Source organism: Pseudophryne corroboree, chromosome 6 (genome assembly GCF_028390025.1).
Source record: "Pseudophryne corroboree isolate aPseCor3 chromosome 6, aPseCor3.hap2, whole genome shotgun sequence".
Classification (NCBI taxonomy): domain Eukaryota; kingdom Metazoa; phylum Chordata; class Amphibia; order Anura; family Myobatrachidae; genus Pseudophryne; species Pseudophryne corroboree.
Window position 1 is genome coordinate 117466100 of NC_086449.1, and position 27932 is coordinate 117494031.

At 47.7% G+C, this 27932-nt stretch overlaps 1 protein-coding gene across 1 annotated transcript in view; it reads left to right on the forward strand.

Moving 5' to 3' along the window:
- POLB (DNA polymerase beta) overlaps window positions 1–27932 on the forward strand; it is a 127782-nt gene that overhangs the window by 37943 nt on the left and 61907 nt on the right. Inside the window, exon 5 of the mRNA XM_063931740.1 lies at window positions 1065–1123. Coding sequence (XP_063787810.1) covers window positions 1065–1123 — 59 coding nt within the window. The remainder of the gene's footprint in view (window positions 1–1064; window positions 1124–27932) is intronic.

Consider the following 27932-nt stretch of genomic DNA (forward strand, 5'->3'; position numbering starts at 1 on the left):
GGAGTGTACAATCTCTGCAAACCTTTCCCAAATATGCAAACTTTGTACATTGTTTTGTAGTATCCCTGTCCAGGTGACTCTTCACTCTCAAGGGCCCTACACATTTAGCGATCCGCCACCAAGCTGCCCGACGGCGGATACGGCCGACGGGCAACCCGGCATTGGGGGGGGAATGTGACGGGGGAGTCAAGTTTATTTACGTCACCCGGCTCCATAGCAGCGCAGGCAAATATGGACGAGATCGTCCATATTGGCCTGCATGCACAGGTGACTGGGCACCAGCGATGAACGAGCGCGGGGCCGCGCATCGTTCATCGCTTGTGCCTCCACACTCGAAGATATGAACGGTATCTCGTTCATATCTTTGAGTGGAAGGACTGTTTCCAATTCAGGTGGGATCCGGCATTGCAATCTGAAAGCGGTATCAAAATCATGGCTGTAATTGTGATCAAAGTAATTACTACTTTGTGCCGTTGGTTTTTATTAGATTACACTAGACAGGATAATGGGAACATAAACCTTGTTGTAGAATATAATAGTATTCAAAGTCATTCAGGGGCTCTATGTAATTTTTACACTGGAATGCAATATTCTTTATGGTACCCAGGTTCAGTTTTCAATGAAGCAAGATGCGGGTATGAGAGAAATACTCAGCAACTGTACAGTGAATTCCATATATTCTTTGTTTTCAACATGAGTCATCTATCCAATCACCGCTTACCAGATTCCAGGTTAGATTTTGCATGTGTGATATTACTAGTCACCAAATATCAGGGATGACTTCACTGATTGCCAAAATAAGGGTACACACATTTGTGTCATTGTGTCAATGTATTTGTACGGCGTGAAGGAAACACATCTTTGTTGTTGGTCATCACATAGAACGTATATAGCCATGTGAATGTTACTGTTTTCACATGGATATAGATGTTAAGCAGCCACTCATTACCACTGACGTAACTGACAGTCATCCTTTTTGGATAAGTAAACGACTGCAAAGGTTGCACTGAGACAGGATCAGCCCAGTTAGAACGGTGCACTCACCACCTCTACCCTGTTTGCAGATTCGTCAAGATGACACAGGCTCTTCTATCAATTTCTTAACGCGAGTCAGTGGAATCGGGTGAGTTACATTTTTCCCTACCTTTTTCATAAGAAAGCAGTTACATGGTTTATGTAAAAATCTGTTTCTCTAGCATCCATAAGGGATATTGGGGGAAACTAGTACGATGGGGTATAGACGGGTCCAAAGGAGCCAGTGCACTGTCTGGATGTGCTGGCTCCTCCCCTCTATGCCTCCTCCTACAGGCAGTTTAGAAAAAAGTGCCTTCAGGAGAGGATGCACACTCTGCTAGCTCCAGAGTTTTCTTCAGCTTATTTTAAAACTTTTGTTTTTTTTTGTATGCTGTCTGGGCAACAGCATACCTGCGCCGTGGGAGTTAGGGAGGACGGTCACCGGCCTCGCGAGGTGCAGAGCAGCTTCCCCGCTGCAGGACCACCGTCCTGAGGGGTTGTTTGTTCAGCGGTGCACTGCGCGTTGGCTGTCGCAACCGCAGAACGCCGCACACCCCTACTGCTGCCTTGGTTTCCACCAGATCGACTTCATGGCGTCTCGCCTCAACAAGAAACTTTGCTGCTATTGCTCACGAACCAGAGACCCTCGGGCGAGCGCAGTGGATGCGCTGACATCGCCTTGGCCTTGCCAGCTGGTCTACCTATTTCCTCCGATTCTGTTGATTCCAAGAGTGCTCAAGAGAATCAGGCATCAGGGAGTGCAGACAATCCTGATTACCCCGGATTGGCCCCGGAAAGTGTGATACGCGGCTCTTCTGGACATGTCCGTAGAAGACCCTTGGCCTCTGCCACTAAGAAGGGATCTTCTTCAGTATGGGCCGTTAGTTTACCAGGACTTACGGCGGCTTCGTTTGACAGCATGGAAATTGAGCGGAACATCCTAGCTCACAAAGGTCTTTCCAAAAAAGTCATTGCCACCAGTGATCGCGCTGAGCCAAAAAAAAAGTGGGTCCCAGCGACCCCTCACTTTTAAAAATTTGGGTCCTACCGGTCTTTTTCTGGGTCCCATCGGAATGAAAGTTCTTTTTAATCTTGTTTGGACACTACAAAAGTGTTGCAAGGTGGGGGGATGGGGTGTCAATGCTGCTGGGCTGTGTAGCATACAGGACACGCTGCACCAGAGGTGTAACTAGACATTTTGGTGCCCTTAGGCAGAAAGGGAATTGGTGTTCCACCTTTCAGATCGCAAAGTATAGGAAATGCGCGCTTACGGCGCGCTGCAAAAATTTAGGGGCGTGGCTTCACGGGGAAGGGGTATGACCACATAATAGTGCCAATTCACATTACACCACACAGTAGTGCCGCTTATACACATTGCACCAGGTAGAACCTCCTATGCACACTGCGCCAGGCAGAGCACGTTGTACACATTGCGCCAGGTAGAGCACGTTATACACATTGCGCCAGGTAGAGCACGTTATACACATTGCGCCAGGTAGAGCACGTTATACACATTGCGCCAGGTAGAGCACGTTATACACATTGCTCCAGGCAGAGCATGTTATACACAATGCGCCAGCTAGAGCACCTTATACACACTGCGCTCGGTAGAGCATGTTACACACATTACACCAGGTAGAGCACGTTATTATACACATTGAGCCAGGTAGAGCATGTTACACACATTGCACCAGGTAGAGCACGTTATTATACACATTGAGCCAGGTAGAGCATGTTACACACATTGCACCAGGTAGAGCACGTTATTATACACATTGAGCCAGGAAGAGCACGTTATACACAATGCGCCAGGTAGAGCACGTTATACACATTGCACCAGGAAGAACACTTGGACACATTGCACCAGGTAGAGCACATATAAACAGTGCACCAGGTAGAGCGCATTATACACAATGCACCAGGTAGAGCACCGAGGCACATTGCACCAGGTAGAGCACCGAGGCACATTGCAGTAACCAGATTGCAGTGTGATAATCTAGTGACTACTGTACATAAGATGAGAATGCTTACATATAATAGTGAAATATATATGCTATATTTTGTATTTGTATCCATCAATCTTTTTTAAAGTGATGCTGGCACGGGAACTGGGCACATGTACCTCTACCAACATAAGACAATAAGACACCAGTAATAACATTATGTGACACTGACAGGTTTCCTTATAAACACTGTTTATGTGTAAGCATAGAAAATTGGGCAAAGGTTTCTTAATGAAGTGAATGTTACAGTATCCCACTCCCTCACTCGGGCAGAGCACCGTGTACTGTGCCATGTCTGGACACCCGCCAGCTCCAATCACCTGTTTTAAACGTGAGCTGAGGATCATCCTTGGACCCAAACCTCCTGTATCAGGACCACGAAGATGACCCCGCATGCGTTCTGGATGCCAAAGACGGACCCATTGCACCACATGGTGGAGAGCATGACCAGCCATTCCCCGCCACCTTCCGGGTGTACAAACTCTGTGCTGGTCTCCGGGTCCCCTGCTCCTCCAGTAGCAGCAGCGATCTTCTTCTCCCCATCTCCCGGCACGGAGTTCCACTCCCCCCCCCCATTCTCTTGCTTCTCCTCATCAGTGATGAGGGGTGCGCTCTCCTCTGCCGCAGCTGCAGCACTGTCGTCCCCCTCCGGCTCCTCTTCTTCTGCTGCCGGGACATTGGTGGGCAGCTCTTCCTTACTCTGCTTCCTGTGTCATCTCTGCACTAATGACACTATATTAGCAGGGAGGAGGTGGAGATGAGCGGGGCCAGTCTGTCAGCGCTGCAGCACAGATTCATCCATGTGCTGGCGGCGGAGCCCAGGTTTGCGGGGAGGAGGATTCAAAGTGGGCGGACTGGCGGGAGACGCTGCAGGGATGATTGACTGGAGACTACAGGAGGTGATTGGTTGAGGAAACAGCCAGTCACCTCCTGCGTGCCGCTGACTGGCTGGCGCGATCTCAGAGATTCAGATGAGCGCGTACAGCTGCTAAATGTGAGTCCCGGAGTATTTGCTGCTGCGGAGCGCGTCCCCGGGGACCCTCCCATTTTAGATAAGTGAGTCCCCGGACATCAAATGTGGGTAAAATTCGCGCTATGGCGCGTTTTTGCGATCACTGGCCACTATGGTGCAAGCCAGAAAATCTGTGACGTCAAAACACTATCATCATATCTGACGGAGATATATCTCCTGGTGCGAGGAGCGCACTTATCCGTCCGCAGAGTTCCACTTGGGAAGGTTCCTTTAGTTTCCTGCAGGCTGGAGTGGATAAAGGCTTACGTCTGGGATCAATTAAGGTCACGTGGAAGACAGTGATGTTACTGGCCCTGGCTTCTGCTAGGCATGTCTCGGAATTGGGGGCCTTATCGTGTAAAAGTCCATACTTGGTCTTTTACGAGAGCAGAGCGGAACTCAGGACTAGACTGCAGTTCCTGCCGAAGGTGGATTAGGCTGACTATCCAACAGACCTATGTGTCGGCAGCCTTACCTGTTCCACAGTCTCTGAAGGCCCACTCTACAAGATCGGTGGGGTCTTCCTGTGTGGCTGCCCGTGGAGTCTCGGCCCTGCAACTATGCCGAGCTGCTACCTGGTCGGGGAAAAACACCTTTGTGAAGTTCTACAAGTTTGATACCCTGGTCAAAGAGGATACGCAGTTTGGGCAAGCGGTGCTGCAGTTGCCTCCGCACATTCCCGCCCATTCTGGAAGCTTTGGGACAGCCCCATCGTACTTATGTGTTCCCCAATATCTCCTATGGATGATAGAGAAAATAGGATTTTAATACCTACTGGTTAATCCTTTTCTCGTAGTCCATAAGGAATATTGGGCGCCCGCCTCTGTGCGGTGACTTTCTGCAGGTTCTCTGTTGTGTTACCTGTTCAGCTGTTGCTGTTTTATGTTGCTGGCCAGGTTATGTTATGGTGTGCTGTTGTGTAAATCTCACCACGCTTATTGTCGTTATGTTCCTTCTCTCAAGTATGTAATTTCTCCTTCAGGCACTGTTTCTTTTTCATCCACTAGGGGTCACTGGAGTACTCTTGAGATATGGACGGCTTAGCAGAAACAAAGGCACTGAATATTTAAATTTGGAACTCTCCACCCCTCCATATCCCCGAGTACCTCAGTGTTTTTTTCTGTGCTCACAGCACTAACAAGGCTTGTGTGGAGTTCCCACACTTAGTTGAAGATTTTATTAATTTTTCATTTTTACTTTTACATTTTTTACTTTTTTACATCCCTTCCCAGTTTCTGGAAAAACATGGGTCCGGGATAGTGCCGCTGCAAGCAGCGCATGGCGTGTCGGTCCTCACAAAGAGCACCCTCACAGCCACAGGCAGCTCACTGCCTCCTGCAACAGCTGGACGGAGCTTACAGAAAGAAGCCCCGTCGCAGCCATGAAGACGTGATCAGCTGGACGGAGCTTACACATAGAAGCCCCGTCGCAGCCAGGAACAAGAGCTGGACGGAGCTTACAGATAGAAGCCCCGTCGCAGCCCTCCCTACGAGACCAGGTATGCTGGGGGGAACGGGGCGGTCAGCGCGCGCTGCCGCCCCGCTGTGTGGGGTCCGTTTTCTTTACCGCCGCCCGCACCCGCCGCTAATACAGCGCCCGCCCCAGCTGCTCCGTCCGCGCTGTACGGACTTCAAAGCCAGGGAGACCGCCGCAGCACAGCGCTCTCACTAGCACCGCCGGAAGCCGCTACACGCCGCTCCAGCCAGCGAACTCGGCCGCTCTCCTCACAACGTTTCCTGCCTCCCTGCAAGGTCAGCTTCCCGGCACCCGCTCCCCGCTGCGACACGGAACACAGGGGGAGGTGGGGGGGACAAGCCACAGGCAGCGCTGCTGCAGGGAAAGATATGTTAGTAAAATATGACAGGCTGCCACATTCATATAGGTTATATTAATAACCTAACCTGTGATTCTCCCTGTATAATAGACTATTGAGCCTATATTCACACTGAATGTATTGTAACCTGATCTGGGATTATCAGTGTAAGCATGGCATGGGGGCCATTTTAACCATGCTTCCTGTTTCTTCCTCTTTCTAATTCCAGAACGTTCCTGTCCTACAACACTACTCCACCGGAGGCGCAGGGGTGTTGGTGGGAATTTTTGCTTCAGCTTTTATATAGGCTGGCAAAGTGAATGCATTTCGGATATATATATATATATATATATATATATATATATATATATATATATATATATATATATATATATATATATATATATATATATATATATATATATAATATTACACACCTTAAGTAACGCTTTTACTGAGCGTGCAAGTGTCGGTCTTTGTTTATTGTGTGGTTTTCATTCCTATGCTACGCAAATGTAATGGCTGGGCTGCAATTACAATTGGCCACCGTTCGACACGAGCGGTTAGATCCGAGTCTCGGAAAAGACCGTCAAATCTAATATTAATTAATTGGTCTTATACGTTAACCGTTTCTGCTGTGTTAATCTGACAATTCTATGCCAAACCTCACGACGCTACATACGGGTGAGGAGGGCACATTAGACCAGCAGTCACAAGTGCGGGTTTTTTTTGACAGCCCAGACATTGATAATGACCAGTGCGTCAGTCTCTGAAGTTTACAGAGACTAAGGAGCAATCGGGCTCTTATTTAGGAGATCTTAATAAGATGTTAGTAGAAACGCAAAATAACCGTATAACCGGTTCTATACCTCCCAGATTTAATTCTATTTACCCGTTTCCACACAGAATCTGCCATTGGTGGATTCGTCTGTGTCAAACCTTATAAAGACCCTTCAAATGTAAGACAGTGACATCTACATTGGAGAATCCGACATTGGTGGATTCGTCTGTGTCAAACCTTATAAAGACCCTTCAGATGTAACAGATTTGGGTCACTAAGGCGCTTTTTGTATGGAAAAAATGACGATCATGTTATACTTATCGTTAATCAAATCGGAGAAGCTGCTAAGTAGCTATGTACAGCTTCTGCTGCCGGCTGTTAGCTCGCTTCTCGCCTTTCATCGTCGCTAGTTACAGCACGACAGGTTCTCTGGCTGCGTTCTTGGCAAGCGGAGTCAGAGGTCAAAAGAATACGGTGGCCAGAAGTTGTTTGGTCCTAAAATTGACAAATGCATTTCTCAGGCCAAGGCGGAGGGGAGAGAGTCTAGTTTCCTGCTATTGCCTCCACTGGTACGAAGACGGAAATACTCTGGTCCGGCGTTCACTTTAGACTTCAGTCCTGTCAAGGCTGTGGTACAGCCACGCCTTGTAACACCAGGGCGCTAAAATCATCAACAAGCCAGTGGCTTGACGGGCTCCCAGGCCATTTTGGATTTCCAATTGTGGTAGCGCGCCTTCAGATGTTACATTTGCCGGGATTCCAGACATCCACTGATGGATGTATCCGCAATTTAGTGTTAAAAGACAGCTGTCTTCCGCCACTGCGTTTTTGTTGTCAAAACTAGACTGTCTCTGTCGGACGAAGGCTTTTGGCAGATTGCCATTCAGTCTCTGCTGGATTCAGCAGTTTTTAATTCCAGCCTGGTACATCAACAAGGTCAGGGTTGTTATTCCCATCTGTTTGTGGTACCGATTTCGGAGGGCTCCGTCTGTCTCAATCAGTAAGTCACTTACTACAGATTGAATATGGAATTTCTGCGGTCAGTATTTGCAGATTTGAAGCCACAAGATTGCATGATTGCGCTTGATTTCAAGGATGCGTACTTACACATTTCGATTTGGTCACCTCATCAGAGGTTCTTGCGTTTTGCAATACGCCACACAGGCCCTACCGTTTGGCCTCTCGTCAGCGCCTCGGGTATTCGCCAGAGTGATGTCTGTGATAATAGCTCATCTCAGATCCATGGCAGTGACTATCGTTCCGTACTTAGACGATCTGCTCATGAAAACTCAGTTTCAGCAGATGCTCCTCCAACTTGCGCTGATAACATACACCCCGGTTGGAGTGTCAATTTCAAGAAATCGCATCTATTTCCGTCTCAACGACTTCAATTTCTAGGTATGATTCTCGATACGGTAAATCAAAGAATTTCCCTACTACAACAGAAAGTACAGATTATTTATCTGGTACAAGAAGTGCTCAAGCCACGCACACTCTCGGTACATTTGTGTATTCCCCTATTAGGAACAATGGTGGTGGCTTTCGAAGCGCTTCAGTGCGGAAGTTTTCCCGCCTGTCCATTTCAACAATAGTGGTCGGCCTCGCATTCTGCAGATTTCCCACAGGGTGAGGTTGTCGGCAAGGGCGAGGGTGTCTCTGCTCTGGGGCTCAAGGTTCACAATTTAACTGCAGGCGGCGGCTGGAATTGAATAATTCTAACGGCGAACGTGAGTCTCAGAGGTTGGGGAGCTATAGTTTAAAATTGTCAGCGACAGGGTCTCTGGGCGGATCACGACAAATTGCTGTCTAAAAATGTCCTGGAACTCCGCGCAATTTACAATGCACTACGACAAGCATTACACATGCTTCCCTCTCAGACTGTCCAAGTGCAGTCAGACAACGCGACTGCAGTCGCATACATCAACAAGGACGAGAAGCCGCATGGCAATGCGGGAAGTAGCTCGAATCCTCAATTGACCAAAATACCACCAGGTGATATTGTCGGCAGGGTTCATTCCGGGAGTGAACAACTGGGAAGCGGATTATCTCAGCCGTCGGGATTTTCATCCAGGAGAATGGGCATTAAATCCAGAGGTGTTTCAAAAGTTGGTCCACAGGTGGAATATCCTCAGGTGGACCTGATGGCATCTCGCAACAATTACAAACGCCCCAGTATGTGTCCGGAACGAGAGATCCAAGGGCATTGGCGGTGGATGCTCTCACAATCGCGGGCCCGTACAGCCTCGTGTATCTGTTTCCACCGTTTTCCGCTGCTCTCTCAGTCGCTAAAACGGATCACAAGAGAGTCCGTCACAGTCATACTGGTGATGCCTCATTGGTCTCGGAGAGCTTGGTTCTCGGATCTCCGCGGACTACTCGCAGACGATCCTTGGCCGCTCCTACTACGTTCAGACCTGTTACAACAGGGTCCGTTCTTTTACCCCTATTTAGCGCAGCTACATTTGACGGGGTGGTTGTTGAGACCGCCCTCTTAAGAAGAGAGGGCATTACAGTATCGGTTATACCAACCATGTTACGAGCTAGGAAGCCGGTTACGGCAGCTCATTATTACAGAATTTGGCGTGCCTACATAGGTTGGTGTGAAGCTCGGAAGTTTCCGACATCATCTTTCCAGTTATTCCGTCTTCTGTTATTTCTACAGACGGGTTTAAATGGAGGACTGCGTTTATCTACACTAAAGGTGCAGGTATCTGCTTTGTCAATTTACTTTCAAAGACGATTGGTTCTATTGCCGTCTATACACACCTTTCTCCAAGGTGTCCTCAGAGTTCAGCCTCCATTCATTCCACCTACAGCGCCATAGGACTTGAATCTGGTTTTAGATTTCTTACAGTCTTCATATTTTGAACACTTACAGCAAGTGGATATAAAGTTTCTCACTTGGAAAACAAATTTTCTTCTAGCCTTAGCTTCGGCAAGGCGTGTTTCAGATTTGGGTGCCTTGTCATGCAAGCCACCGTATTTGGTGTTTCATGATGACAGAGAGGAACTTCGGACGAAACCCGATTTCTTACCAAAGCTAGTGTCATCTTTTTCACATCAATCAACCAATAGTAGTTCCTGTGTTGACAGCACATTCTGGAACTCTGAATGTGGTACGCGCATTACGCGTTTATGTCCCGAACGTCTACAGTTCGTAATACGGATACGTTGTTTGTTCTCTCTGATGCTGCCAAGTGGATGCCAGCTTCTCAGTGGACCTTATCCAGATGGATAAAACTGACTATACGTCAGGCTTACCTTAAGGCTAGGTTACAGTCGCCTACATCAGTAATAGCTCATGCCACAGGTTCTGTGGGAACGTCATGGGCAGCTGGTCGTGGAGCTTTTACGACGCAGCTTAACCGTGCGGCTACATGGTCTTCAGTGCACATGTTTGTGCGCTTTTACAAGTTTGATACGTTTGCGGCATCAGCATCTAGCTTTGGCCGCCTAGTGTTACAGGTGTCAAACAGCTCTCCCGCCCAGGGGGGAAACTTTGGTACGTCCCAAGAGTACTCCAGTGACCCCTAGTGGATGAAAAAGAAAATAGGATTTTGGTACTTACCAGGTAAATCCTTTTCTTTGAATCCATAGGGGGCACTGGACGCCCACCCAGAGCAGTTTTACTTGGGTTGTATTAAGCTCAGGGGATCTTATGGTAACACATTTTCACCGACTGGTTCAAATTATAAGGTTCTATCGGTTATGGTGTCAACTGTTTCGTTGTCAGTAACGTTATGTGTCAACTTTGTTGTTGTCCGTTATGTTATAGGTAATTCTCCATTGTCAACCTCTCTATAGTTCCTGTTCGGCTCAGTAAAAAACACTGAGGTACTCGGGGATATGGAGGGGTGGAGAGTTCTAAATTTAAATATTCAGTGCCTTTGTTTCTGCTAAGCCGTCCATATCCCAAGAGTACTCCAGTGCCCCCTATGGATTCAAAGAAAAGGATTTACCTGGTAAGTACCAAAATCCTATTTTTACCTATAACTGCCTGTGGGAGGGGGCATAGAGGGGAGGAGCCAGCACACCCAGTTGAAGAAATTTAAAGTGCACTGGCTCCTTTGGACCCGTCTGTGCCCCATCGTACTAATGTGTCCCCCAGTATCCCTTATGAACTACGAGAAAAGGATTTACCGGTAGGTATTAAAATCCTATTTCTCTAACGTCCTAGTGGATGCTGGGGACTCCGTAAGGACCATGGGGAATAGACTGCTCCGCAGGAGACTGGGCACACTAAAAGAAAGATTTGGTACTACCTGGTGTGCACTGGCTCCTCCCTCTATGCCCCTCCTCCAGACCTTAGTTAGATTTCTGTGCCCGGCCGAGCTGGATGCACACTAGGGGCTCTCCTGAGCTCCTAGAAAGAAAGTATATGTTAGGTTTTTTATTTTACAGTGAGACCTGCTGGCAACAGGCTCACTGCAACGAGGGACTAAGTGGAGAAGAAGCGAACCTACCTGCTTGCAGCTAGCTTGGGCTTTTTAGGCTACTGGACACCATTCGCTCCAGAGGGATCGACCGCAGGCCCAGTCCTTGGTGTTCGTTCCCGGAGCCGCGCCGCAGTCCCCCTTACAGAGCCAGAAACAAGAAGATGGTCCGGAAAAGCGGCGGCAGAAGACTTCAGTCTTCACCAAGGTAGGGCACAGCACTGCAGCTGTGCGCCATTGCTCCTCATGCACACTTCACACTCCGGTCACTGAGGGTGCAGGGCGCTGGGGGGGGCGCCCTGAGCAGCAATAATATCACCTTGGCTGGCAAAATAACCACAATATATAGCCCCAGAGGCTATATATGTGGTAATTACCCCTGCCAGAATCCATAAAAAAGCGGGAGAAAAGTCCGCCGAAAAAGGGGCAGAGCCATCTCCCTCAGCACACCGGCGCCATTTTCTCTTCACAGTGTAGCTGGAAGACAGCTCCCCAGGCTCTCCCCTGTAGTTCTCAGGCTCAAAGGGTTAAAAAGAGAGGGGGGGCACTAAATTTAGGCGCAATATTGTTTATACAAGCAGCTATTGGGGAAAATTCACTCAGTGATAGTGTTTATCCCTACATTATATAGCGCTCTGGTGTGTGCTGGCATACTCTCTCTCTGTCTCCCCAAAGGGCTGTGTGGGGTCCTGTCCTCAGTCAGAGCATTCCCTGTGTGTGTGCGGTGTGTCGGTACGGCTGTGTCGACATGTTTGATGAGGAGGCTTATGTGGAGGCGGAGCAGATGCCGATAAATGGGATGTCGCCCCCTGGGGGCCGACACCAGAGTGGATGGATAGGTGGAAGGTATTAACCGACAGTGTCAACTCCTTACATAAAAGGCTGGATGACGTAACAGCTATGGGACAGCCGGCTTCTCAGCCCGCGCCTGCCCAGGCGTCTCAAAGGCCATCAGGGGCTCAAAAACGCCCGCTCCCTCAGATGGCAGACACAGATGTCGACACGGAGTCTGACTCCAGTGTCGACGAGGTTGAGACATATACACAATCCACTGGGAACATCCGTTACATGATCCCGGCAATAAAAAATGTGTTACACATTTCTGACATTAACCCAAGTACCACTAAAAAAGGGTTTTATGTTTGGGGAGAAAAAGCAGGCAGTGTTTTGTTCCCCCATCAAATGAGTGAATGAAGTGTGAAAAAGCGTGGGTTCCCCCAATAAGAAACTGGTAATTTCTAAAAAGTTACTGATGGCGTACCTTTTCCCGCCAGAGGATAAGTTACGCTGGGAGATATCCCCTAGGGTGGATAAGGCGCTCACACGTTTGTCAAAAAAAGGTGACACTGCCGTCTTAGGATACGGCCACTTTGAAGGTACCTGCTGATAAAAAGCAGGAGGCTATCCTGAAGTCTGTATTTACACATTCAAGTACTAGACTGAGACCTGCAGATAGTGCTGCTGCAGCGTGGTCTGTAACCCTGTCAAACATGGATACTATTTTGCGAACATAAGTCGTCGTCTTATATATGAGGGATGCACAGAGGGATATTTTGCCGGCTGGCATCCAGAATTAATGCAATGGCCATTCTGTCTGGAGGGTATTAGAGACCCGACACTGGACAGGTGATGCTGACTTTAAAAGGCACATAGAGCCTTATAAGGGTGAGGAATTGTTTGGGGATGGTCTCTGGGACCTCGTATCCACAGCAACAGCTGGGAAGAAAAAATTTTACCTCAGGTTTCCTCACAGCCTAAGAAAGCACTGTATTATCAGGTACAGTCCTTTCGTCTTCAGAAAAGCAAGCGGGTCAAAGGCGCTTCCTTTCTGCACAGAGACGAGGGAAGAGGGAAAAAGCTGCACCAGTCAGCCAGTTCCCAGAATCAAAATTCTTCCCCCGCTTCCTCTGAGTCCACCGCATGACGCGGGGGCTCCACAGGCGTAGCCAGGTACGGTGGGGGGCCGCCTCAAAAATTTCAGCGATCAGTGGGCTCGCTCACAGGTGGATCCCTGGATCCTTCAAGTAGTATCTCAGGGGTACAGGCTGGAATTCGAGGCGTCTCCCCCCCGCCGTTTCCTCAAATCTGCCTTGCCGACAACTCCCTCAGGCAGGGAGGCTGTGCTAGAGGCAATTCACAAGCTGTATTCCCAGCAGGTGATAGTCAAGGTGCCCCTACTTCAACAAGGACGGGGTTACTATTCCACACTGTTTGTGGTACCGAAACCGGACGGTTCGGTGAGACCCATTTTAAATTTGAAGTCCTTGAACACATACATAAAAAAATTCAAGTTCAAGATGGAATCGCTCAGGGCGGTTATTGCAAGCCTGGAAGAGGGGGATTACATGGTATCCCTGGACATCAAGGATGCTTACCTACATGTCCCCATTTACCATCCTCACCAGGAGTACCTCAGATTTGTGGTACAGGATTGCCATTACCAATTCCAAACACTGCCGTTTGGACTGTCCACGGCACCGAGGGTCTTTACCAAGGTAATGGCAGAAACTCCTTCGAAAAAAGGGAGTTTTTAATTATCCCGTACTTGGACGATCTCCTTATAAAGGCGAGATCCAGAGAGCAGTTGTTGGTCGGAGTAGCACTATCTCGGGAAGTGCTACAACAGCACGGATGGATTCTATACATTCCAAAGTCACAGCTGGTTCCTACCACACGCCTGCTGTTCCTGGGGATGGTTCTGGACACAGAACAGAAAAAAGTGTTTCTCCCGCAGGAGAAAGCCAAGGAGCTGTCATCTCTAGTCAGAGACCTCCTAAAACCAAAACGGGTATCGGTGCATCACTGCACACGAGTCCTGGGAAAAATGGTGGCTTCATACGAACAAATTCCATTCGGCAGGTTCCATGCAAGGACCTTCCAGTGGGACCTCTTGGACAAGTGGTCGGGATCGCATCTTCAGATGCATCGTCTGATAACCCTGTCTCCAAGGACCAGGGTGTCTCTACTGTGGTGGCTGCAGAGTGCTCATCTTCTAGAGGGCCGCAGATTCGGCATACAGGACTGAGTCCTGGTGACCACGGATGCCAGCCTTCGAGGCTGGGGAGCAGTCACACAGGGAAGAAACTTCCAAGGACTATGGTCAAGTCAGGAGACTTCCCTGCACATAAATATTCTGGAATTAAGGGCCATTTACAATGCCCTAAGTCAGGCAAAACCCCTGCTTCAAAACCAGCCGGTACTGATCCAGTCAGACAACATCACGGCAGTCGCCCATGTAAACCGACAGGGCGGCACAAAAAGCAGGATGGCGATGGCAGAAGCCGCAAGGATTCTCCGATGGGCGGAAAATCACATAATAGCACTGTCGGCAGTGTTCATTCCGGGAGTGGACAACTGGGAAGCAGACTTCCTCAGCAGACACGACCTACACCCGGGAGAGTGGGGACTTCATCCAGAAGTCTTCCTACTGTTGGTAAACCGTTGGGAAAGGCCACAGGTGGACATGATGGCGTCCCGCCTCAACAAAAAGCTAAAGAGATATTGCGCCAGGTCAAGGGACCCTCAGGCGATAGCTGTGGACGCGCTAGTGACACCGTGGGTGTACCAGTCGGTTTATGTGTTCCCTCCTCTGCCCCTCATACCAAAGGTACTGAGAATAATAAGAAGGCGAGGAGTAAGAACGATACTCGTGGTTCCGGATTGGCCAAGAAGAGCTTGGTACCCGGAACTTCAAGAAATGTTATCAGAGGACCCATGGCCTCTACCGCTCAGACAGGATCTGCTACAACAGGGGCCCTGTCTGTTCCAAGACTTAACGCGGCTGCGTTTGACAGCATGGCGGTTGAATTCCGGATCCTAAAGGAAAAGGGCATTCCGGAGGAAGTCATTCCTACGCTGATAAAAGCCAGGAAAGAAGTAACCGCAAACCATTATCACCGCATTTGGCGAAAATATGTTGCGTGGTGTGAGGCCAGGAAGGCCCCCACAGAGGAATTTCAGCTGGGTCGTTTTCTGCACTTCCTACAGTCAGCAGTGACTATGGGCCTAAAATTGGGTTCCATTAAGGTCCAGATTTCGGCTCTGTCGATTTTCTTCCAGAAAGAACTGGCTTCACTGCCTGAAGTTCAGACTTTTGTAAAGGGAGTGCTTCATATTCAGCCCCCTTTTGTGCCTCCTGGGGCACCTTGGGATCTCAATGTGGTGTTGAGTTTCCGAAAATCACATTGGTTTGAACCACTTAAAACCGTGGATCTCAAATATCTCACGTGGAAAGTGGTCATGTTATTGGCCTTGGCTTCGGCCAGGCGTGTGTCAGAATTGGCGGCTTTGTCGTGTAAAAGCCCTTATCTGATTTTTCATATGGATAGGGCAGAATTGAGGACTCGTCCCCAGTTTCTCCCTAAGGTGGTATCAGCTTTTCACTTAAACCAACCTATTGTAGTGCCTGCGGCTACTAAGGACTTGAAGGATTCCAAGTTACTGGACGTAGTCAGGGCCTTGAAAATTTATGTTTCCAGGACGGCTGGAGTCAGGAAAACTGACTCGCTTTTTATCCTGTATGCACCCAACAAAATAGGTGCTCCTGCTTCTAAGCAGACTGTTGCTCGCTGGATTTGTAGCACAATTCAGCTGGCGCATTCTGCGGCTGGTTTGCCGCATCCTAAATCAGTGAAAGCCCATTCCACGAGGAAGGTGGGCTCATCTTGGGCGGCTGCCCGAGGGGTCTCGGCTTTACAACTTTGCCGAGCTGCTACTTGGTCAGGGGCAAACACGTTTGCTAAATTCTACAAATTTGATACCCTGGCTGAGGAGGACCTTGAGTTCTCTCATTCGGTGCTGCAGAGTCATCCGCACTCTCCCGCCCGTTTGGGAGCTCTGGTATAATCCCCATGGTCCTTACGGAGTCCCCAGTATCCACTAGGACGTTAGAGAAAATACGAATTTACTTACCGATAATTCTATTTCTCGTAGTCCGTAGTGGATGCTGGGCGCCCATCCCAAGTGCGGATTGTCTGCAATACTTGTATATAGTTATTGCCTAACTAAAGGGTTATTGTTGAGCCATCTGTTGAGAGGCTCAGTTGTTATTCATACTGTTAACTGGGTAAAATATCACGAGTTATACGGTGTGATTGGTGTGGCTGGTATGAGTCTTACCCGGGATTCAAAATCCTTCCTTATTGTGTCAGCTCTTCCGGGCACAGTATCCTAACTGAGGTCTGGAGGAGGGGCATAGAGGGAGGAGCCAGTGCACACCAGGTAGTACCAAATCTTTCTTTTAGTGTGCCCAGTCTCCTGCGGAGCCGTCTATTCCCCATGGTCCTTACGGAGTCCCCAGCATCCACTACGGACTACGAGAAATAGAATTATCGGTAAGTAAATTCTTATTTTCCTTCAACTGGGTGTGCTGGCTCCTCCCCTCTATGCTGCCTCCCACAGGCAGTTTAGAAAAAAGTGCCCTCAGGAGAGGATGCACATCTCTGCAGCTCCAGATAGTTTTCTTCAATTTCATGTAAAACTTTTTTTTTTTTTTTTTTTTTTGTATGTTGTCTGGGCAACAGCATACCTGCACCGTGGGAGTTAGGGAGGGATGGGGGGGGGGGGTCACCAGCCTTATGAGGTGCAGAGCCGCTTCTCCGCTGCAGGACCACCGTCCTGAGGGGCTGTTTGTTCAGTGGGACACTGCGACTTGGCTGCCACAGCACGCCGTACACCCCTAACGCTGCCTGAAGGTGACATCGGTGGTCAGTACAAACCGGGGACCCCGCTGGGGGGTCCCCGGTTCAAAGTGCGGCTGACCATGGGTGTGGCGTTCAGGACCCTCCCTGGGGGGTCCTGTTAAGATCCCCCATGTGAAAACTGGCAGTAACTTGCTTAACTAATCACTTATGTGAGGTTTTAAGCTTATTTGGAGGCTTTGCCAGTATAAATAAGATGCATAGCTCCGGCGCCATTGGAGCGGATGGAACTTCCTCAGAGCGGGACCAGCTGCGTTTTGGCGCCTTCATCTTCTTACTGCAGCCATCAACAGCACACACTCAGTGCTTCCTGCCTCACAGACACGCTGGAAACTGGTACAGGGTGTAGCTAAGGGGGAGAGTCGCTTGTGTACACTATACACAAGCGACCCACTCTTCTCCCTCTTACATCTCTGACCTTATCTCTCTACATTCCCACCCGTCCTCTTCGCTCTGCTAATGCACGCCGTCCCTCCTGCCAACTGATTACCTCCTCCCACTCCTACCTACAAGATTTTGCACATGCTGCTCCCTATCTCTGGAATGATCTACCTCTCCCCATCCGACTCTCCACCTCTCTACAAAACTTCAAACGGGCTCTCAAGACCCACTTCTTCACCAAACCCAGCCAACTCTCCTCCCAACCCTCTTGTCTATGCTCACTGTCTACTCCTTCTGTGTCACTCCGGTCTGTTAGCCCCTCACCTTTTAGATCGTAAGCTCGCAAGAGCTGGGACTTCTTTCCTCATGTGCCTTTCCTTTTCTTACACTAGCTTATACTCCATACTCCCTTTGATGGCACCTAACCCCGGGTTTTCTATACCTGTCCTATATTGTCTTGTGCTGTTTTCTTGTTTTATTTAATTATGTACTGTGTAATGGGCGCTGCGGATCCCTTGTGGCGCCATATAAATAAAGGATGATCATAATAATAATAATACTGAGCCTATTTAGGACTGCATATATTAGTGTTTACTGTTATATGCAGAGCTGACAGTCTCACTGGGATTGTGCAGCTCAGGGTGTGCATACAGTAGGGCAGGCTTGCAGGATCACTCTCTGTGTGTATGTTATTGTGCTTACTGTGACTATGTGTAAACACAAGCTGTGCAGTGTATGTCACACTAGATTCTCTCCTTTATCGAATGACACTGTTGCCTGTGAACAATGTAGTCACTCTTCCCAACTTAGTGAAGAGGCTGGGGGAGAGGGTCCAGAGCCCCACTGGTTAGGATCTCTTAAGACTATGATGTCTGATATGTCATCCCAGTTCACTGCTAATGTGCAGAAAACTCAGCTGCTGCAACAAGCTGTTGCAGATTTAGCTGCTAGGGCTGATGCACAGCCCCCACTCTCTTATGCAGGTCCCCAGAAGCGTAGTTTACCTGCACTACTATCTGATACAGATGATGATATACAGGATGATGGGGATGACCTGGATCTATGGTGGCCAATCCCGGGATCGGCGGGATCCCGGGATTTAGGGCCAAAAATGGCCGGGATTCAATCCCGGGATTGGAAGCTCCAATCCCGGGGGTTGAGGGATCAGCGTTGAGCGTCCACAGGACGCTCAGACGCTGCCCGGCTTCCTCCTTCCGGGTCCCCAGCGCAGCGTGAGAGGTCACGCTGCGCTGTCAGCCGAGATGTTCCCCTCCTGGCCGCCCCTGGTATATGGTGAGTTATATGTGCGGGGCGAGGGGGCGGCCACCTAGTTAAAAACCAATCCCGGGATTCCCGGGTATCCCGGGATTCCCGGGATTGTCCATTTTTCAATCCCGATACCCGGGATTGAAAAAATGGCCCGGGATTGGCTTCCCTACCTGGATCCCGTTAGTGGGGATCCAGATGCTGCTCAGGGTATTGAACCCCTCATTTTGGCTATAAGGGATGTTCAAAAGCTCCCTCTAGAGGACACTGCCTCACAGCATTTGTTTTTCTTTGTACAAAACAAGCCTAATGTCACTTTTCCTGATTCTCCAGAGTTAGATGACTTATTCAAACAGGCCTGGAAAAATCCAGACAAAAAATTCCAAGTGTCCAAAAAGTTTTGCGCACTTTCCCATTTGCCCCTGAAGGTGGATGTCTCTGTCTCTCGCCTGTCTAAAAAGGCGGTGTTACCTGCCCCAGGCTCCTTTACCATGAAGGATCCTGGGGATTGGAAAATAGAGACTACCCTAAAGTCTCTATACGCTGCAGCCAGCCTTTCACAAAGACCGATCATTGCGTGTTGCTGGATGACCCATGTTGTTCATTCTTGGGCCGTTCAAATTCAAGGGGGCCTCTCTGTGGATATGCCCTTAGTTACTATGGTAACCCTCCTTAAGCACACTCAGGACACTACCCGCGTCCTCTGTGATTAGCTCAAGGAGATGGGGAACAATAATGCTCACACTTCTGCAATGGCAATGTCAGCACACAGGGCCTTGTGGTTGCGTGAGTGGATTGCGGACGCAGAATCCAAATGTAGTGTGGAATCCCTCCCCTTCTCGGGGGAATGGCTGTTTGGCGTCGAGTTGGACTCATAGATTTCCAAGGTCACGGCTGGAAAATCCACATTTCTCCCCTCTGGGGCCCCGCCGGCGATACGCTCCTATCCGGGGCCATCTCTCCAGTCCTTTCGGTCTCACAGGTTTCTATCTAATGCCAGAGGTGCCTCCAATGTGGCTAGAGGCACCAGAGGTAAGTCCAGAAGACCAGCAAGCACCAATTCTCAGGAACACCGGTTCTGATTCCACTAAGGCCTCAGTATGACGGTGCTCACCCACCCCGAGGGGATCTCAAGGTGGGAGCTCGACTGCGTCACTTCACGTCTGGGATGCTTCCTGCCAGGGTGCCTGGGTCAGAGATCTTGTTTCTCAGTGCTGCAGGCTGGAGTTCGACAGTACTCCCTCCTCAACGATTTTTCAAATCAGGCTTACCAGCTTTGGAGGATATGCAAGTTACGTTGCAACAGGCTACCCAAAAGTTGGTCCAGTCCCACGTCATTGTTCCAGTACCACTACCAAAACGCGGCAAGGGGTTTTACTCAAACCTGTTTGTGGTGGCGAAGCCAGATGGTTCGGTCAGACCCATTCTGATTCTGAAATGCTTGAATCCTTATTTGAGGGTGTTCAAGTTCACAATGGAATCCCTCCGAGCAGTGATTGTGGGCCTGGAAGAACAGGAATTTATGGTTTCCTTAGATATCAAGGACGCCTATCTCCATATTCCGATTTGGCCACCTCATCAGGCGTACCTACGGTATGCACTGCTGGACGATCATTTCCAATTCCAGGCACTGCCCTTCGGCCTGTCTACAGCCCCAAGGGTATTCATGAAGGTAATGGCGGAGGTGATGCTTCAACTCCGGGTCCAGGGGGTCAGTGTGGTCCCTTATCTGGATGACCTTTTGATAAAGGCGTGATCCAGGCAGCTTTTGTTGCGCCATATCGACCACACCACCCATGCTCTGTTAGACCATGGGTGGATCCCCAACTTACAGAAGTTCCACCTGGAGCCAACTCAGAGGATCCTGTTCCTGGGGATGTTCCTGGATACTGTGGCCCAGTAGGTGTTTCTACCAGAGGACAAGGCGAAAACACTTCAGGAGATGGTCCGCCTGGTGCTCTGATCCACTCGAGTGTCCGTACATTTTTGCATAAGATTGTTAGGCAAGATGGTCGCCTCATACAAGACAATCCAGTATGTGTGGTTCCATGCCAGAACATTTTAGTTGGATCTCCTGAGCAAATGGTCCGGCTCACATCTACAGATGCACCGGATGATTCGGCTGTCACCTCATGCCAGGATTTCCCTACTGTGCTGGCTACAGCCCTCCAATCTCCTGGAAGGCCGGAGTTTCGAGATTCAGGATTGGACCCTCCTCGTGACGTATGCAAGTCTGAGGGGATGGGGAGCTGTCACCCAAGGGGCACAGTTCCAGGGCAGGTGGTCAGCCCACGAAAGCCTCCTTCCAATCAACATTCTGGATATTCGGGCGATCTACAATGCTCTGCTTCAAGCCTCTCCTATGCTCAAGGATCACGCGATCCATGTACAGTCGGACAACGCCATGTCAGTGGCATATATCATTTGACAAGGAAGGACAAAAAGCAGATCCTGCATGCGAGAGGTGTCAAGGATACTTCTCTGTACGGAAAGAGATGCAAGAACCATGTCAGCTATCTTCATTCCGGGTGTGGACAACTGGGAAGCGGACTTCCTGAGTCGTCACGATCTCCACCCGGGGGAGTGGGGACTCCACCATCTGGTGTACCAGCAGATCATCGACCGGTGGGGTTGCCCACAAATAGACATGATGGCTTCTCGTCTCAACAAGAAACTTCCCTGGTATTGATGGCGTACCAGGGACCCTCAAGCGAGGGCAGTGGACGCTCTGGCGTCGCCTTGGCCGTACCGGCTGGTCTATCTGTTTCCTCCAATCCCATTGCTCCCAAAAGTTCTAAAGCGAATCAGGAATCAAGGTGTCCAGGCAATTGTAATTGCCCCGGATTGGCCTCGGAGGGCGTGGTAGGCAGACCTTCTGGACATGTCCGTCCAATACCCTTGGCCTTTACCACTCAGAAGCAATCTTCTTCAACAAGGACCGTTTGTCTAGCCGGATTTACTGCATCTTCGTTTGACGGCATGGAGGTTGAGCGGAATATCCTAGCTCACAAGGGCCTTTGCAAAAAAAGAGAGGGGAATAGGGACTGGGGAAGGCCGCACAGGATAAATTGTTGAACAAATTGTAATTACCTCAGAAAAACTGACACTCTTGGGATATTGTTTTCCCTTTTATTGATCAATTGTATACCTATAACCTAATGGTATAATGGTTACAATAAATTATGACGGTCAGTGGTGCTCCCAAGGGTATAGAGACACAAATCATGAAAAATGACCACAAGGAAGACCAAAAAAACCCTGGTTGGAAGCACTCTTGTCTGAGGTAACGAGAAAAATTTAATATATACTGATGAAAAATTATTAATCTTAAAATTACAAATTTGATTTGGTATGCCTTAAAAAAAATTTATACAACATCCATATGAATAAACTAATATGTGATCTTCTTGCAAAAATATGTAAAAAGAGTATGGTCTGATCTAAATAACCTCAGTCAAAGACGATTAATTATGTTTGAGTCCGTCTGTGTGATAATTCCCTTCTCATAAGTATAAGAAAATATACCAAAATTTTGATAATGTGACCATCATCTTTATCATTTATGTGCCCATGTGTAAATTCTCAGGGCAGTAGTTTTGAATCATAGGTCACTTGAGGGATTATTTTGAGTTGGGTCACCTATGTATCAGTGTGTGGCCCAGTTAACGAGGTAAAATGTCTGTGTAGCCGTTTCTTTCGAGACATAACAGACCAGGGCATGCCATCAATAGGACATAAAGAATGGTGTAAAGAGACAAGGAATTAAGGTTTGTGTTGATTCACATACATATATAATGGGAGGATACAAGGCACCCGTATCATCAACAAATTACCCCGTGTAATCTATCCCAATTATTTATAGGTTAATAACCCAAGGAGGGAAAAGATCAAATTACCTTAGAAATGGATCATAAAGGTTACTATATGGAGGTACGAGGTGCATGTGCCTTCATTTCCAGCAGTCTATCAGGCAATCCGCCTGCTGGATTTAAGGGAGGAAATGTTGGGGCAGAAACACTCAAGACAATTGTCTGATTGATAAATTGCTTTGTGTCAACAATTATATAGTGGTTCTCCAAAAGTAATTTACCTTAATTATCCACAACTGAGTATTCCTATGTCTCAAAGGCAAATCTTTTCTGTGAAGAACCCTGGACGTATCACTCCAAATCTCCTTGTCGTGATTTCTTTCACATATATCCCATAGTTTTGAGCAAGAGTCCTGACAGAGGTATGGGGCACAATTGCCTCAGTTATTTGTCAATGGCTATCAAATAGTTAGTTCAGCAACAATCTGATAATTTCAAATGCTGAAGTGAAGAAAGTTGTTATTTACAACCATGTCCAAACGGAAATATGAGGCACCAATCCCTCGATTTCTTTTAAAGGCTATCAGATGATTTCAAATACATGACAGAGGTGTACAGCATAAAGAGCTTTAGTTCTTTTTGACAATTACCAAGTGGTTGTATATATTGATATCGTTAATTGTCAGAGGTATGAGGTACCAATACCTCAGTTTTTATCAATATCATAAGTGATTTTATTGCTTGACAGAGGTCAGAGACCCAAAAACTTCAGGTCTTACCAGCAGCTACTAATGCATTTGGCTAGATTATAAACATGATATATTGAGCACATAGAGGTATAAGAGAGTGGCCAAGATATAGGCAAACCTCCCTTCTACTGTTCTCCCGTCTTGCCAGCAGGTATAGGACGAGGAATGAGAGAGGGTAGGTGCATCCAAATTGGCCAGAAAGAAGAGAAAGAGGAGGTATCAAGCAAGGAGACTCAGGCAGGTATTCCCTGGTGCCTTGTAACAGGTAGTGCAGAGATTTTAAACCTGCACATATGTCTCTAATGCGGTACACTCCTGAAAGGTTAATTGAGATTTTAATTACTGTTAATTTTTATCAGTGTCAACCAAAATAATGATAATATTGCTTCTTCTCTCTTTGCCCTATTGTCTTCCCATATATACCCCAACACAAGACAAAATGAAAAAAAATGAATAAATAAATGAATGACTTCACAATAACTGACAAAACCCGTTTGTCATGTAATAATCAGCTGTTCTCTCTAATGCAGTATTACTGCTACTGCCAGTGTAGGTAACCACTGTTATCATTTGCTAATTATAGCAATGGCTAACTCCCAAAAGGCTCATTAGCATATCATAATGAGCTGTTTTCTCTGATGCAATATTGCTGCTACTGCCAGTATTTGTAGCTAGTATTGATACTTGCCAGAGATGTTATATGTATCAAAAGAGAGAGATATGATACAGGTTGAGTATCCCATATCCATATATTCCGAAATACGGAATATTCCGAAATACGGACTTTTTTGAGTGAGTGTGAGATAGTGAAACGTTTGTTTTTTGATGTCTCAATGTACACAAACTTTGTTTAATACACAAAGTTATTAAAAATATTGTATTAAATGACCTTCAGGCTGTGTGTATAAGGTGTATATGAAACATAAATGAATTGTGTGAATGTAGACACACTTTGTTTAATGCACAAAGTTATAAAAAATATTGGCTAAAATGACCTTCAGGCTGTGTGTATAAAGTGTATATGTAACATAAATGCATTCTGTGCTTAGATTTAGGTCCCATCACCATGATATCTCACTATGGTATGCAATTATTCCAAAATACGGAAAAATCCGATATCCAAAGTACCTCTGGTCCCAAGCATTTTGGATAAGGGAGACTCAACCTGTACATCTATCATAAGACATGTAGCTGTTTTCGAAATAACACCTCTGAGAGTAGAACTGTAAATTTAACCAATTTGTATCCTCATAGTTATTATCCTGATCTTTTGAGATGGAAACAAGATGTTTGAATGTCACGTATAAAGTTGTATATATATTCACTGGCCACCACTCTGTCTATATAGTTACCACTCCCGGGACAGGGTGCGGAGAAAAGGGGGGGAAATAATTAATCGTCTTTGACTGAGGTTATTTAGATCAGACCATACTCTTTTTACATATTTTTGCAAGAAGATCACATATTTATTAGTTTATTCATATGGATGTTGTATAAAAAAAATTTTTAAGGCATACCAAATAAAATTTGTAATTTTAAGATTAATAATTTTTCATCAGTATATATTAAATTTTTCTCGTTACCTCAGACAAGAGTGCTTCCAACCAGGGTTTTTTTGGTCTTCCTTGTGGTCATTTTTCATCACAAGGGCCTTTCCAAGAAGGTTATTGCAACCATGGTTCAGGCCATGAAACCTGTGACGTCCGAACACTATCATCATATCTGGAGGAGATATGTCTCTTGGTGCGAGGAATGCACGTATCCGCCTGCAGAGCTTCGCTTGGCACGTTTCCTGCAGGCTGGTGTGGATAAGGGCTTACGTCTGGGTTCCATTAAGGTTCAGATTTGAGCCCTCTCCATTTTCTCCCAGAAGAAATTGGCAGTGTTGCCTGAAGTTCAGACCTTCTTACAAGGGGTACTCCACATACAATCGCCGTTTGTGCCGCCTACGGCACCCTGGGATTTGGATGTAGTGTTGGCATTTCTACAGTCCTCTTGGTTTGGACCACTGATGACGGTAGAAGACAAGTACCTCACGTGGAAGACGGTGATGTTACTGGCCCTGGCTTCTGCTCTATGTGTTTCAGAATTGGGGACCTTGTCATGTAAAAGTCCATACTTGGCCTTTTACGAAGGACAGAGCGGAGCTCCGGACTAGATAGCAGTTCCTGACGAAGGTTGTCTCTGCATTTCATCTGAATCAACTTATTGTGGTTCCGTCCAGTTCTGACGCTTCTGCTCCTCCGGAGGCATTGGATGCTGTGTGTGCCTTGAAGATCTATGTCAAGCGTACAGCTCCGGTCAGAAAAACGGATTCCTTGTTTGTGCTTTATGGTGCGCAGAAAAAGGGTTGCCCTGCTTCAAAGCAGTCCATTGCTCGTTGGATTAGGCTTACTATCCAACAGGCCTATGTATCCGCAGCCTTACCTGTTCCTAAGTCTCTAAAGGCCCACTATACAAGATCAGTGGGCTCTTCCTGAGCGGCTGCCTGTGGAATCTCGGCCTTGCAACTATGCCGAGCTGCTACCTGGTCGGGGAAGAAGACTTTCTTTTTTTGTGAAGTACTACAAGTTTGATACCCTGGCCAAAGAAGATACTCAGTTTGGGTAGGCGATGCTGCAGCTGTCTCCGCACGTTCCTGCCCGTTCTGGAAGCTTTGGGACGTCCCCATCGTACTAGTTTCCCCCAATATCCCTTATGGGTGCTAGAGAAAATAGGATTTTAATACCTACCGGTAAATCCTTTTCTCGTAATGCATAAGGGATATTGGGGGTAATTCCAAGTTGATCGCAGCAGGATTTTTGTTAGCAGTTGGGCAAAACCATGTGCACTGCAGGGGAGGCAGATATAACATGTGCAGAGAGAGTTAAATTTGGGTGGGTTATTTTGTTTCTGTGCAGGGTAAATACTGGCTGCTTTATTTTTACACTGCAAATTAGATTGCAGATTGAACACACCACACCCAAATCTAACTCTCTGCACATGTTAAATCTGCCTCCCTTGCAGTGCACATGGTTTTGCCCAACTGCTAACAAAATTCCTGCTGCGATCAACTTTGAATTACCCCCATTGGGCGCCGGCCTCAGTGCGTGGACTTTTCTGCAGGTTCTTGTTCTATGGTTACCTGTTCAGCCGTTGCTGATTGTTGTATGTTAGTGGTGTGCTGGTGTGTAAATCTCACCACCCTTTCTGTTATCATGTTCCTTCTTTCATATATGTCCTTTCTCCTTCGTGCATGTTTTACCTGTAACTGCCAGACGCAGAATTCTGGGAGGCAACGGAGTCCGCTGCCGCCGGGCTCCTGCTTTGAAGGGGGGCACCTCTCCTCCTGTTCTGTGTGTTCAGTGATATTAATCAATTAGGTTAATTGACAGCAGCCAGTAACTCTTCCGTAGCAGACTTCCCCACGAGCCACTACACCTTTCAAATCACGCCCTCTTTATTATAGATATACTGGAAGCAGACACCTTACTGATATTTGCTCCTATAAAGGAAGCCTGAGAACTCTAACTATATGACGAAGTTTCCCTGACAATTACAAGTAACTTCATGTAGTTAGAATTCTCATACTTCCTATGCAACAGCAGATATCTCCGTCAGTATATAAGCATAGGGGGGGGGACCAATATATTTCTTGCCTCCGGGCAACTGGGACAAACTTACGCCACTGATAACTGCTTGTGGGAGGGGGCATAGAGGGGAGGAGCCAGCACACCCAGATGAAGAAATTTTAAGTGCATTGGCTCCTTTGGACCCCGTTTATACCCCATCGTACTAGTTTCCCCCAATATCCCTTATGGACTACGAGAAAAGGATTTACTGGTAGGTATTAAAATCCTATTTCTCTGACGTCCTAGTGGATGCTGGGGACTCCGTAAGGACCATGGGGAATAGCGGCTCCGCAGGAGACTGGGCACAAAAGTAAAGCTTTAGAACTACCTGGTGTGCACTGGCTCCTCCCCCTATGACCCTCCTCCAAGCCTCAGTTAGATTTTTGTGCCCGAACGAGAAGGGTGCACACTAGGTGGCTCTCCTGAGCTGCTTAGAGTAAAAGTTTAAATTAGTTTTTTTATGTTCAGTGAGTCCTGCTGGCAACAGGCTCACTGCACCGAGGGACTAAGGGGAGAAGAAGCGAACTCACCTGCGTGCAGAGTGGATTGGGCTTCTTAGGCTACTGGACATTAGCTCCAGAGGGACGATCACAGGCCCAGCCATGGATGGGTCCCAGAGCCGCGCCGCCGGCCCCCTTACAGAGCCAGAAGACAGAAGAGGTCCGGGAAAATCGGCGGCAGAAGACGTCCTGTCTTCAATAAGGTAGCGCACAGCACCGCAGCTGTGCGCCATTGCTCTCAGCACACTTCACACTCCGGTCACTGAGGGTGCAGGGCGCTGGGGGGGGGCGCCCTGAGACGCAATAAAAACACCTTAGATGGCTAAAAATACATCACATATAGCTCCTGGGCTATATGGATGCATTTAACCCCTGCCAGTTTTTCCTTAAAAAAGCGGGAGAAGGGGGCGGAGCCTATCTCCTCAGCACACAAGCGCCATTTTCCCTCACAGCTCCGCTGGAAGGACGTCTCCCTGACTCTCCCCTGCAGTCCTGCACTACAGAAACAGGGTAAAACAAGAGAGGGGGGGCACTAATTGGCAGATTAATAAATACAGCAGCTATATAAGGGAAAAACACTTATATAAGGTTATCCCTGTATATATATATATATATATATATATATATATATATATATAGTGCTCTGGTGTGTGCTGGCAAACTCTCCCTCTGTCTCCCCAAAGGGCTAGTGGGGTCCTGTCCTCTATCAGAGCATTCCCTGTGTGTGTGCTGTGTGTCGGTACGTTGTGTCGACATGTATGAGGAGGAAAATGGTATGGAGGCGGAGCAATTGCCTGTAATAGTGATGTCACCCCCTAGGGAGTCGACACCTGACTGGATGGTCTTATGGAAGGAATTACG